Source organism: Notothenia rossii, assembly GCF_949606895.1.
Source record: "Notothenia rossii genome assembly, chromosome: 8".
NCBI lineage: Eukaryota > Metazoa > Chordata > Actinopteri > Perciformes > Nototheniidae > Notothenia > Notothenia rossii.
In genome coordinates this window covers 26055286-26069316 of record NC_136906.1, presented here as the reverse complement: position 1 = coordinate 26069316, position 14031 = coordinate 26055286, and the positions used below count along the sequence as shown (strand labels likewise).

Below are 14031 nucleotides of genomic sequence, written 5' to 3'. Positions count from 1 at the left end.
AGATCGAATGCTGTGGTTTTATTAAATGTGCCAACTGCTAGGACTGTCTTAGGGAAGACAGCTTTTATATGCGCAGCTCCTCTGTCTTGGAATAGTCTGCAAATTAAATGGAAACTGAGCAATCTGGTGCCACTAAATGTTTTTAAAGCTCGGTTGGATGCTACTCAATCGGAAGCTATTGGTACCTGTTTATGTGGATAGTTATGTAAATGGTGCTGTATGATGTCCTTTTGTTGTTCTGTTTATGTTTTTATGTTTCGTGTGGAACCTACTTGAGCAGGTCTCCCTTGAAAAAGAAATCAATGATCTCAATGGGATACACCTGTATAAATAAAGGTTTGAAATGAAATGAAATGAGAGTCATCATCATCATGTTCTCTCTGCTGCTGCTGCTGCTGCTGGCAGCTGGAAGTGAGTCAACACTTATTATACTGCTGTTTAACAGGATAATCTGTCATATAACTTTTTTTTGTATTTGTACAGGTGTGAAGTGTGAACAGTTGACACAGCCAGCTTCTGTGACTGTGCAGCCAGGTCAACGTCTGACCATCACCTGTCAGGTCTCTTATTCTGTTAGTTAATAATAATAATAAAATTCAATAACATGCTTTAACCAATAGGTGCCCGTTTATCAGCTGTGCGCCGTTATGGTGTAAATACTGCCTATCTACCAATTGGATCCAATATAAAAGTCAGCCGAATTACTGTTGATATTGCAAGGAGACATATTGTGTGAAAATAAATCTAAGATGTTGTTAAATGGCTGATATATTTGTGATCCACGTCACGTTTTCAGTTTTGGCGGCAGTTCTTCCTGTTTGTATAGAAGTCTTCTCATCAGGGCTCTATAGATAGATAACTACGGCAGATATGTAATATGTAATGCAGCCGAACCATGTATTACAATGCCGTTATGTGATTAGCTCCAAAGAGAAAAGCAAGCAAACTCGGAATAAAGTATTATTTTATTTTTTTTAAATGTTTTCGGATTTCACATCGCATAAACACCATTTCCCAACGTGCATTGCGGCTAAACCATGAATCACCGAGCTGAGGATCTTGGTTATGGCTAGAAAGGATCCGTCTTGTGTAAAACTCTCGCGAGAGTTCGGCTGAATGTCACGTGGCTAAATGTTTAAATTTGGCAGGCAGCCTTTCAGTTAGGATCGTTAACATCAGTTGGCCACAGCAAATGATGGTGAGAAGCTAAACCATCTATTAATTATGTCAATGAAAGGGAGTGTGATCGTTGAAAAGCGGTCTTGCTGGTGTTCAAAGAAGAATGACAACACTGTAGATCACCAACACTATGGTTTATTTTTTATTCACAGGCAAGTCAACGTTGTCGCAGTAAAAGTCCCAAGATAGCTCCTGGTGCAATAAAATGTTCCCTTGCAGTGTTTTACTATTATGTCTGATGTTTCTCTATTAATATTGCTGCTGCATTAATGTGTATGTTGCATCATGTTACTGCTGTAGATGTGTTTCCGAGCCGCTCCGATTACAACGAGAGTTACAACGAGAACGTGACGTCATATTTACAATAGAAGGATCCTTTCTAGCCATAACCGAGGATCTTGCCTACGTCTGTTTCCGGTATTGTTTTTGACGGATGTATTTTGTTATACACACATTCCTTCACATTTAATTTAAAATGTACATTAAAATATTTCATGAGGCTTTCTAAAATGTTTTAAAATATAACTACGGTTCGAGTTGAAGAGTTTATAAATTAACATGAACCGAAGCTGTTGCCTGGTAACGCAATCGTGCAACGTCACGTCCGTTAATTCCACATCCACACACATCGATTTAATAAATGAATATAGCCTTTGTATCTGCTAAAAGAGGTGCCGACCAGCTGGGGCAACAGAAAATTAGCGAAATTGAGTGTGACTATTACAAATGAAATCATTATTATATTAATATTGATAATAATAACAACCGACCGTCGGGGTAGCATTTGCTTGGCATTTCCGGGTATATCTCCACTGGTTGGGCCACGTTAACAATACTGTGTAAATGTCACGTTTGAAGGGACGAAATCGTGACAGCTTCACGTCTCCCATCATGGTAAATCGTCACATGTTCACGTCTTGCCGTGATACCGGGTTGTGCTGACCATGTCCATGCCTTTATGACAACAGTGTACCAATCTTCTGATGGCTACTTCCAGCAGGATAACTCACCGTGTCACAAAGCTCAAATATTCTCCAACTGGTTTCTTGAACATGACAATGAATTTTACTCAAATGTCACAGTCCACAGTCATCAGATCCAAATCCTACAGTGCACCATTGGGATATGGTGAACGAGAGATTTGCGTCATGGATGTGCAGCCGACAAATCTGCAGAAACTGTGTGATGCGATCAGGTCAATATTGAGTGAAATCTCTGAGGAATGCTTCCAGTACCTTGTTTAATCTATGCCATGAAGACTTAACGCAGTTCTGAAAGCAGATGGGGGTCCAACCCATCCTAGCAAGGTGTACCTAATTAAGTGGCTCGTGAGTGTATTACTTAGCTCAATTTGTATTGTTAGTGTGTGTCTGTAGGAGTAAAGTCTAGACACATTCTTTGGATGTAAGCATTGGCTAATTAAACAGATCATGATTAAATGACATGATGATAATAAGGGTGATCACCAAAACCTTATACCAGGGGTGGGGAACCTCTGGCCCTCGAGGTAACTCGGATCTGAAGGTGACTGATAACTGCTAATGGCATTTACTTGGATACCAGACATAGTAAATGCAAAGCAGGATCATATAAAAAAAAAGGTAATAAACAAGCCATTCAATCGTAATACTCGTTTTAATACGTTGACATGCATACAACACAATAGACTTGTTAAGTCCTGTTCGTTGTCCTGTTTGTTGTCCTTATCACCGTCCTGTTAGTTTTCCTCATCACCGTCCTCATCACCGTCTTGTTCGTTGTCCTCATCACCGTCCTCATCACCGTCTTGTTCGTTGTCCTCATCACCGTCCTCATCACCGTCCTGTTCGTCGTCCTCATTACCGTCTTCAATGTCTTCCTCCATCATGAGAAAAGACGAGTCCGAGCCAATACAGCTGTAGGTGCTGGTGACTCTGCTCAGTTTCTGCTCCAGAAGATATTGATAGTGTAAAATACAGCAGTGCAGTCCCCTGTATCCCTCTTCTGTTATATCGCTTGGAGAAACTAAAATAAAAAGACAAAATGACAGTCTATGTAAGGCAACTTTTAATTAGCATTGATGTTGGTTCCATATAAGCAATTTGAATGTTTAACTCCGAGGCTGTATATTAGCTAAAAAGATTTGTGATTCAGAAAAAATGCAATCATTACAGATGCTATTCAGTGATAGACATTTGACACTGGGAGGGGGGCAGTGGCAAATATTATAAATCGGTATTTGTGGAACATACTTTGGTTCCTGATGTCGTCTTTTGTCTGATGAAGGAGGCGGTCCAGTTTGTCCAGTGCCTGCCTCAGATTTTGACAATGCTGGGTCATCTCCTTCACAATGATGACTTTCTCCTCTTCCATACGCCTGACCAGCATAACCTGGTCAAAAAGTCGCCTCTTTGTGCGCAGGTTCACCACTATAATGGAAAAAACACAAAATATAACAACCACAATGGTAAGGCTAATAAAACAAATAATATCAGTTTGTATTCAATCTTTTTTAATTAAATTGACCAAAACCTTAAAATCTGGTAAAAAAAAATTCAACCTCGCCGCTTGCTGAATTTTTTCAATTCTGTCTATGTTGGCAGAATTACATTCAGTATGTCTTGAGATTCAACATTAGTATGCAGTTCAGGGTGGTCAGGAAGGGTTTTACTGTTTCCATAGATATGCCTGTCCCAGTGAGACTAGACTATTAAGACTTGATAGGGCAACATCATACAGACCTTTCAATATAATTATTTTAAAATGATTTGTTGTGATCATGATGATTTGTGACACCTATGTTGATAGCTCTGTGTTACATTGGTGATTGTATTCTAGTACTTCAACTGAATTTATGGAATATCTAGGGCAAACAAAAACAAGTTGTTTCTTACCATCTCCTTGCGCCTCCCAGGGCAGAATGACATCCTCAGACAGACCGCATGCTGCTTCTGTGTCAATTTTCTCTGAACAGGCATCAATGGTGTTGTACTGCAGTATCCTCTCTCTGAGTTTCTTCTTGAGCTCTGTCAGTCTTCTCCGTTTGCGTTGCCTTGTTTGGTTGCTGTCTGTAAAGTAAAACAAAATACAAATAAACTAATATTAATAATACAAACAACAACAACAAGAAACAAATATTGTTTCTAGATAACGTAATAATAAATACCATTTTGTCGATAGAGGTCGTGTTTCTTTCTTCGGAGGGAATAAATAATTTCATCTATTTCTCTCTGGAGCTCCTCTTGGCTACTCTGGGCTCCATGTTTCTCTTGAAAACAGAAACAACAAGGTGTAATCATAAAACATGAAGCCAAATGTTTGGAAATATGGAACCAAATCTATACCACAGTGATCATATAACATACCAGTGGCTGCCCATTGCTTGACCTCCAACACCCACTGCTCCGTGTCCTCCAGGGAGATGTTCAGCTCTTGCTTGAGACTCTCAAGATTGTCCACTTCAGTTTGTGCTCTCTGTGTAGTCTGGTTAGAATGTTTCAAAGGAAAAAGTGAATATGCGTTCCAGTTGGTTGAGAAGGTTGTTTTTTACTGAATTCCTTTATGCACATTAACTGACCAGACAACAACATGAAATGCTAAACACCTTCTCTTCAAGGTTGGCAAGTATCACCTTAGTGTCCCTTTTTTTTCAAGATCAAGCAGGATTAACATTATTATTATTATTATTATTATTATCCAGAAATTCAGATGAATCAACCTATAGTGCTTTATTAAAAACAAACATAACAGAGACTCTCTTGGCAGAACAGTGTGCCATGGCAGCACCATCATAATGAAATGATTGCAGAATACATTCAATTCAACAACATGTAGCTAAGGATGGTGTTAAATTACTACAACAACAAACTCGGATAGTCTTAATATACATTTTGAAATGCAGCATGGACGTCTTACTTTGACAAATCTCTTTGAGAGTGTCTTGTGGAGATTCTCCACCTTCCTGTGGTTCCATTGCATAGCCAGCACGGTTATCATATCTGCTCTAGCTGTAAACACAAAAACATGAAAATTCATATGAGCTTTACAATGTGGCACTACTTAAACTATTTGTTTTCCTCTACCAACCTGATTTGGTCATGTATTTTGTTGTCAGAGCTGCCCTTGAGAGGAAGCTGTTAACCTGTTCCACTTCCTCGCCGACAGTATTTCCAGCACCTTCCTGGCTTCTGCCACCCCACTTCACCTGCTCAGAATCATAAACAATGAGATCTAGCTATTTAGTTCAATATTATAATTTCTTGTACTGTACATCTTTAGTTATCATCAGTGTCAGGAGCAATTTCAGAAAGTTAAAATGTTCTGATATTGAATTATGCTTTGAACTACAATGTCACAACTGCAGTTATTTGAAGCTCTATTCATTAATTATTTCTACAGTGCGGATATATTTACTAAAATAAACATAATGGGTTTTGGAAGCCTATCCTTGTGACAGTCTGTTTTGTAACAATTTTGTCAACATTTGTAACTATTACAATTATTCCACAGGCTTGAATAGAATATACTACATGATATTCTTATGTGCACTACAATTTCTAAAACATTTGAATCTAGTGACACAAATGTTTAATTTGCATACTGTACCTCGCATTTGCCTGTGTGGGCCTTGGCGTGCATTACAGAGAGAAAAGGTTTCATCTCTGTAAGTGGTTGGAGCTCAGGCAACTTTGCTGCCATCTTCTCCAAATAAGGCCAGTACCTGTAATGACAAAATCAATTAGCTCTTCCAGTTGCATGATGGCATAATAGTAAAAAGATAAACCAGGTCCTTAAAATTACCAGTACAATCCTTGTAACCAACATCAGCATTTATCCAAATGAATGTTTTTTTTGCTTTACATCTACTGGATGTGCAAGAATTAAATAGATAACACGTTTCCCACAAACACTTCCAATTTTGCAATAGTTATAACTACCTGCAGGCAACATCCATACAAAAGAATGTTGCATTCGCAACTTCAGCCAGCTCCTTCTGCAGGAACATTGGGTAGGCATTTATTTCACCACGGTAGTGATTTAGGCCTTGTAGTAAGATGCCATGTCTGCACACAGCTATTTGCAGTCCTTCCTCATCCACCTTGGCCCTGGACTTGTGTGAGGTTTCTCTGCAAGCTGTGAATGTTGCCGGTCCACAAACATCACGACCACTTTTCTGAAATAGACACAATCTGTTACATTTAACCCTGTGCTAAGATAAATAAATAAAGGGTTAGGGGATTGAATAGATTCTTACAATCGTCATCTGGCTCCTGATTTTGTCGACAAAGGCAGACACTTTACTGTCCTGGGCAATGAACAGTCCATCAAATAGAGACGGTTCATCTGTCCTGCGAAATTCGAGAAAGACATTGTAAGCAACATTATCATACATACATAAGTTTGATTGTGTCCTCTATTTAATGTGGCCAATTTGCTTTTGCCATAACATTTTCATAAATGTGGAAAAGGTCTTTGTGAATTTGATCTGTAATTCTGTGTAAAGTCTTTTGCCACCATTATTTAACATTAGTGAAAAGTTTACTGACTTCTTGTAAAAAGGTAAAAATAAAAGTACATCCTTTATATTGATGGGCATGGAATAGGGCAGAGGAAGGCATAGAAAAAGGTTCCTGGGCAATTTAATACATTTTTCATGAAGCGATTATATCCAAAACTGGTTCTTAGCTCCAACATATCCAACTAACGTCAACCATTTAACATTTTAAAGTTGAGTTAACTTTACAGGCGTCATATATAATAATGTTTATGAATTGGATTTATATAATTATGTGTAATTTCACACCAACCATTGTTTTCTGATGGTCTACAAACTTTGGAAAAAGAAATTGCAGAGTTGGGGAAAGTTAGACATTTCAGCAAAGACATTCAGCTTAGTCAATAAAACAACAACTAAAATGAGAATATGATTTCACTGACCCTCTGGACTTCTTGAAGCGATAATGCTTTCTATTGCCATCTACAGCAATAGCCAGCATGTCAGGTGTGCATGCTGGGCATTTAAAGGGCTCCACCAGGCATAGATCTTCTTGTCTGTAATTACAGAAGGCAAACTCCCGAAAGACTCTGTGGAAGATATCGCTACAGATTCTGCCTGTCTGGAAAAAAGAATGGTATTCATTTGGTTAATTAAAAGTTTGGTATTCAAAAATCTTGAAAACCACATTTTATTCTTACCCTTCCTGTGGAAAACGATCGATGTTCAAGCATTTTTATAAATACTTGCTGGGATAATGCTGGGCTGGCCAATTTAATTTGCTCGAATGATGTGAACACATCAAACTTAAAAATAATTTTGCAGCTGTCGGTTGCTGGCCAGTATTTGTATCCCAGCAAGTCACCTATGCTCGGGGACCATTTGGCGGAACAAATTGGGCAGCACACAGAAGGCAGACGAACGTTGTATGGACCTGAGAAAAAATATAAATGTGCAATTTGACAGCTATCTATGCAATGTAGGACAAAAGTATAATAGTAATCCTGTATTTCTGCTTGATCGTCTTCTGGTGGCAACAAACCATTGATAGTCACCAACACGGTCTGCTTTCCTGGGATGATGGTGAAATCTTGGCTTGGACCACAGAAGCAGATTTGGGATGGCGGAGGAATTGGAAGCAGACACACTGCAGCAAAGACAATTTCAGAGATTCATATGCATGTTAGGACATGTTAGGAAATGTAGTCAATACAAATTGAGACATTTTAACTGTTAAAGCAAACTTCCGACATGGTGAAAATGATGCCGCTGTATATGTAGTGCACATTAGGAAACCATGGTAAGGGAATATGTAATACCTTATTTGAACCCACCTTGTTCACAGAGTCCATATTGGCCACTTTCATCCACAACCACTAAGGATGTGGGAGGAATAGGTCTGTAAAACCCATCAAAGATGGCTTCCCTGTCATGGAAGACATGTTTACCATGGATAATAGGGTCACATGCCGGACAAAGAAAGGGAGTTCCTGGTGGAACACAGTCCAAGCACCGGACCACAGCATCAGCAGTTTTGCATTGGAGACAGGAACGTGTAGTGACAATCTCTGCAGCCAATTTCAAATTAAGGAGCTCTGGCATTGCAGCTCTGAATTTTTGTTCACGTTTCAACTGTCTTTGGGTCCATGTTGATGCAGTGGGTGTTTCTTCTGATGATGCAGGGACAGTGAGAGAACCCAACAGGTTTCTCAGTGTCTGAAGATGTTGATCTAAAATAACAAAATATAAAACAAATCATGGAATTTAGTTTAATTTAAAAAAGATATTCCATACATGGCTTTTCACTTTACAATGTATCATGAACAAAGCTATTACATACTACAAACAATTACCTACATTTCAAGTTGAAGGATAATTTAAGAATTCATTGTGCATACCAAGACTTGGGACCTGTAGAGGAATCTCATGTGTCTCCTCGACCTCTGGGGACTTCTGAGAGCTGGAAGGTTTAACTGCATAAAACAAAGTACGATGATATGGGAAACATTATTGAGGACCGACCAACGACATTAAAACTTAATGAAACACTAGAACTAGATTATATTTTACAGACCAAATCGATTCTTATTCCAATGTTGGGCTATAATGTTCCCATCCAGGTCCCTCTTCCTCCAGGAAACATTTGATCCTTGCGTTATTTTCTTTGGTATCTTCTGTATCTTCGGTTTCTTTGGTTTCTTTGGTATCTTAATATATAAATATATAAAAGAGATTATATATTTCCCTTAATTGTTGCACACACATCTTTGTAATGTGTGTGTCTGTTATCATTTGAGTAAATGTTATAATACATTTTTGGATAATGTTGTACTTGCCTTATTTGCCAACTCATCTGCGAGGGCATTCCCTATCTCTAGCCATTCATTCAGTTGCTTGGATGACATTTTTAAGTGAGGATAAAAAGGGCAACAACAAACAAAGGATGAACTGACATACAGGGAGGGAGAAAAACAAAACAAAAGACAAGAAAACGAGAGGGGTGAAAGAGAGTAGGAAGAGGAATATGGCTCTGAAAAGAACCGTTGATTTTTTTATGATAATAGGCTACTTCATATAATTGAATTGATAGATGACCTGAAAAAAACCAAACAGATGAACTCAGATTAGCTGTGCTACCATGTATTTTAATTGTTGCTTCATAACTAAGCATTCGCCAAAATAAAACTACAGGCACCAAAATCAATCAAGTCCCAGGTAAATCAGTAATTACAGGGAAATATATTTCTCTTTTTAACTAGATGTGATGCTTTCACAAAACTTAAGTTGAATTAGCGAATGTTTAAAGTAGTAAAACAACTATGACCTGATGATATTCAAGTGTTGAACTTACCCTAACTATCATTAATGCAACATGTTAGGTGACATTTCGAAGAAAGAAAAAGTGTGTGCATTATAAAAAGCGCCATGTAAATGTCAACTATTATTATTATTATTATTAAAGTGCCATTTCCTTTCGCATTGTTTACGTTCATATCATGTCCTGGTCTGGTTAGCTGAATATACATACTTTTGCCATTGTTATGTGTTATGTCACGTGCTACCAAGGGTTTTGTTTTTAGGCAAGATTTTAGCTCCTTTTGTGCGAAGGAGAAAACTCTCCCTACAACTTGTTGTAGACGAACCTTCTTATATTGCAATACATATCCGTTAGCGCATATACAGGACTGTCTCAGAAAATTAGAATATTGTGATAAAGTTCTTTATTTTCTGTAATGCAATTAAAAAAACAAAAATGTCATACATTCTGGATTCATTACAAATCAACTGAAATATTGCAAGCCTTTTATTATTTTAATATTGCTGATTATGGCATACAGCTTAAGAAAACTCAAAAATCCTATCTCAAAAAATTAGAATAGTTCCTCAGACCAAGTAAAAAAAAAAGATTTATAACAGCAAAACACAATCAAACATTTGAAAATGTCCATTAATGCACTCAGTACTTGGTTGGGAATCCTTTTGCACGGATTACTGCATCAATGCGGCGTGGCATGGAGGCAATCAGCCTGTGGCATTGCTGAGGTGTTATGGATGCCCAGGATGCTTCAATAGCGGCCTTTAGCTCATTAGCATTGTTGGGTCTGGTGTCTTTCAGCTTCTTCTTCACAATACCCCACATATTCTCTATGGGGTTCAGGTCAGGGGAATTTGCAGGCCAATCGAGGACAGTAATGCCATGGTCAGTACACCAGTTACTGGTGGTTTTGGCACTGTGGGCAGGTGCCAGATCATGCTGGAAAATGAATTCCTCATCTCCATAGAGCTTTTCAGCAGACGGAAGCATGTAGTGCTCTAAAATCTCTTGGTACACAGCTGCATTTACTCTGGGCTTGATGAAACACAGTGGACCAACACCAGCAGCTGACATGGCTCCCCAAACCATCGCTGACTGTGGGAACTTCACACTGGATTTCAAGCAACTTGGATTTTGCTCCTCTCCAGCCTTTCTCCAGACTCTGGCGCCTTGACTTCCAAATGAAATACAAAACTTGCTTTCGTCTGAAAAGAGGACTTTGGACCACTGTGCAACTGTCCAGTGCTTCTTTTCCTTAGCCCAAGTCAGACGCCTCTTCCGTTGTCTTGAGTTCAGAAGTGGCTTGACCATGGGAATACGGCTATTGTAGCCCATTTCCCGGACACGTCTGTGAACAGTGACTTTTGATACCTGGACTCCAGCTTCAGTCCACTGTCTTTGAAGCTCCCCCAAATTCTGGAAGCGACTCTTCTTCACAATGCTGTTAAGGCTGCGGTCATCTCTCTTGGTTGTGCAGCGTTTCCTGCCACATTTCCCCCTTCCAACAGACTTTTTGTGGATGTGCTTTGAAACTGCACTCTGTGAACAGCTTGCTCTTTGAGAAATTTCTTTTTGTGTCTTACCCTCCTGATGGAGGGTGTCAATGACGGTCCTCTGGACAGCAGTCAGATCAGCAGTCTTCCCCATACTTGTGATTTAGTTTACTGAACCAAGCTGAGTGTTTTTCAAGGCTCAGGAAACCCTTGCAGGTGTTTCGAGTTAATTAGACGATTCAAGTGATTCGTTGAACACCCTACTAGTATACTTTTTCATGATATTCTAATATTTAGAGATAGGATATTTGAGTTTTCTTAAGCTGTATGCCATAATCAGCAATATTAAAATAATAAAAGGCTTGCAATATTTCAGTTGATTTGTAATGAATCCAGAATGTATGACATTTTTGTTTTTTTAAATTGCATTACAGAAAATAAAGAACTTTATCACAATATTCTAATTTTCTGAGACAGTCCTTTAAGCTAAGCGCTAAGCGCTAACCTTTACAGCCATGCTATTGCTAACAACATGCATTCGCCTATACTGCCTATGCCACGGGCCAGCCCTAAAACGTAAAACTGAAATATCGTGGTTAAACATGATTAGTAGAAAAACGACAGGATTAATTAAAAGCGTAAACAAATCAAATGAAATACAGAAATCAGATTTACCACTTGTAAAGCTCTGACGCTCTTTAACAATCCTTCTTCTTCTTCATCTTCTTCTTCATCTTCATCTTCTTGGCTCGTCGCACTTTTATTGATGCGCAAGGTTAAAGTTCACGGGATTACGATCGTGACAAAACGTGACAAAAGGTTGTAATAAACTGCTGCTAGAAATGAATAATGGGAAAGCTACGTGGCTATGGGTCGTAATATCGTGATCAACACTGCTTAAACAATCGACCTATTTGGTCGTTTTTTGTAGGAGGACAGGCTGTGTCCAAGGCACTGTGAAATGCACTTTGCACTTCAATGGAGTAATACAAAGTTAAAATGGGCATTTTCTTTGTTTTTCTTTGTTGATTGAGCTGATTGAATTGTGTAGTTATGGTAAAATCCCAGTTAACTAGTGAGATATACAATATAATATCGTATTATTTACATTTTTATATTTGCCGTAAATTACTGGCTAATGTGTTGCATTACTTCTACAGTAAAAGTATGAAAATACAGGTAATGACTGTAATTTATGTACAGCAAGGTACCATAATACCTCAGATCTTTTCTGCTATATCACAGTAATTCCATGGGCTTGGCAACTGTAAAGTCACAGTATTTAGTTGTACTTTTATTCTAATTTACTGTAAAATATCTACAGTAAATTACTGTGAAATATTTACAGTAAATTACTGTGAAATATTTATAGTAAATTACTGTGAGATCCATGGAACTAGTAGCCAGTAATTTACTGTAATTTTACAGCCAAACATTTTACAGTGTAGGGGCCAGAGATATGGAAAATCCACCCAAATGACCCCAGAAGTGTTTTTTTTTTGTTAAATCTCTCTAAAAAGGACAGATTTAACTTGTTTTGCATCAATCTTGATACAGGGTTATTACATTTTGTACTTTGGATTCCTCAAGCTTTTAGTCTACTAACCCATCATCCAAGGGTAGTTTTCACTATAAGTAAAAAATAATCTTTGGACGGACACTATAATTTACAGTTTTTTACTATGTTCAATCTGAATTTTCTTTAAAATAAAAAACATCTATATTGATTCTGACTTTTCTACATCCAACTCACAGGTTTATCATTACTTTGAGAAAAAAGATTATTAATTTAACCCTTTTAGAAGGGAAGATATGGTCATTTGTTCTGGGAATGTCATTTTCGAGCCTGAGACCTGAAAAACAGGCTCAGGGTTAAACAGGTTAAAGACTATGAACACTTATGTGTGAACTTAGTAAGCAGCGTTAATGGAAGAAAAAAAACTCAGAGAATATGCATAATATGGCATTTCTGTTATGATTCTAACTCTTCCTCTATGTGACTTTCTCATTCTCAGCATTTTACGATATGTGGTGGCACCACTGTGGCTCTACGTCAGCGTAATGCGCCGCTCCCCGGATGCTTCGCATCGACAGGATAAATGGATTTTTGTTCACAGAGCTGATGAGTCCAGATGGAGCCCAGAACTGTGGAGAGGAGACACAAAGTTTGCTTCTGATTATGAAAGACGGGACCTAACACTTGCACATGGAGATGGCAAAAAAACAAAACACTTTAATATTCAAATCAACAGCATAGACTTTTTTATCTGTCTTTTACTTAAAAAATAATTGGTTTTGAAGTTTATTCGGTTGCTTAAATCCCCAACTACAACCATATACTTGCCAACCATGAAACCTCAGAAATCGGGAGCATTTAAAAACCACCGCCCAGGGGGGGCGCTAGGGCTAGTGGATTGCTGGAGCTGTTAGAACTGTTAGAACTGTTAGTGCCGGAGCCTCGGCTGAAACTGTGGAGCGTAATTGCGCCATATTCGCTCATAGATCGTCCGCAATAAGCATAATAAGCATCTACACAGGCTTATTGTTGTTGTAGGTGCAATGCATTGCTGCATGTAGCACCATCCTTGATGGAGTATATGTGTGGGCTGGACCTGTATAGTTCAATTTACAGGAATTCATGAGTAAATCTGATTTTGTCAGAAATCGGGAGAAATACGGGAGAAAATGCCCCCGGGAAGAAATTGGGAGAGGGCAATGAAATCGGAAGTCTCCCACGAAAATCGGGAGGGTTGTCAAGTATGACTACACCTACAAAAAGCTAATCCAAATGTTGTTTTGTTCAGAAATAAAATATTTGTACTGAATAAAATGTGGCTAACCTGCATGCCTAATAATGATGTTGATTTATAGAGTTAGTTTTAAAATATTACCATAAAGATTTAAAAAATGTTATGATGATAGGGTTCCTCGCTTCTTACGTCACCACATTCCAGCATTTAGCTCTGATAAATCGACTTCATGCCAGCTTCACCTGTCTCAAATTAACCCGCAGACAGACAAAGCTAGCGACAATTTGTTAACATTGAGGAGCCTTAAGGCTAGCAGCTTAA

General features: G+C 38.4%; 1 protein-coding gene across 5 annotated transcripts; it reads right to left on the bottom strand.

The window, feature by feature from the left end:
• Window positions 1–2795: 2795 nt before the first annotated feature.
• LOC307016363 (uncharacterized protein) lies at window positions 2796–11915 on the bottom strand. Of its 5 annotated transcripts, none has more exons than XM_079645439.1 (17): window positions 11636–11915; window positions 8989–9247; window positions 8727–8859; window positions 8551–8625; window positions 7987–8382; window positions 7354–7799; window positions 7096–7274; window positions 6413–6506; window positions 6096–6331; window positions 5764–5878; window positions 5245–5362; window positions 5074–5165; window positions 4524–4641; window positions 4325–4426; window positions 4053–4226; window positions 3411–3587; window positions 2796–3183 (listed from the first exon to the last, which is right to left on the bottom strand). In XM_079645439.1, the coding sequence occupies exons 2-17, from the start codon at window positions 9055–9057 to the stop codon at window positions 2897–2899; spliced, it is 2811 nt and encodes a 936-aa protein (XP_079501565.1). In that variant the 5' UTR covers window positions 9058–9247; window positions 11636–11915; the 3' UTR covers window positions 2796–2896. The 5 variants fall into 5 exon arrangements, 4 of the variants coding, with proteins under 4 accessions (XP_079501565.1, XP_079501566.1, XP_079501567.1 ...); XM_079645440.1 differs by having other exon boundaries at window positions 8989–9100; XM_079645441.1 differs by lacking the exon at window positions 11636–11915 and having other exon boundaries at window positions 7354–7586; window positions 7695–7799; window positions 8989–9818.
• Window positions 11916–14031: the final 2116 nt, after the last annotated feature.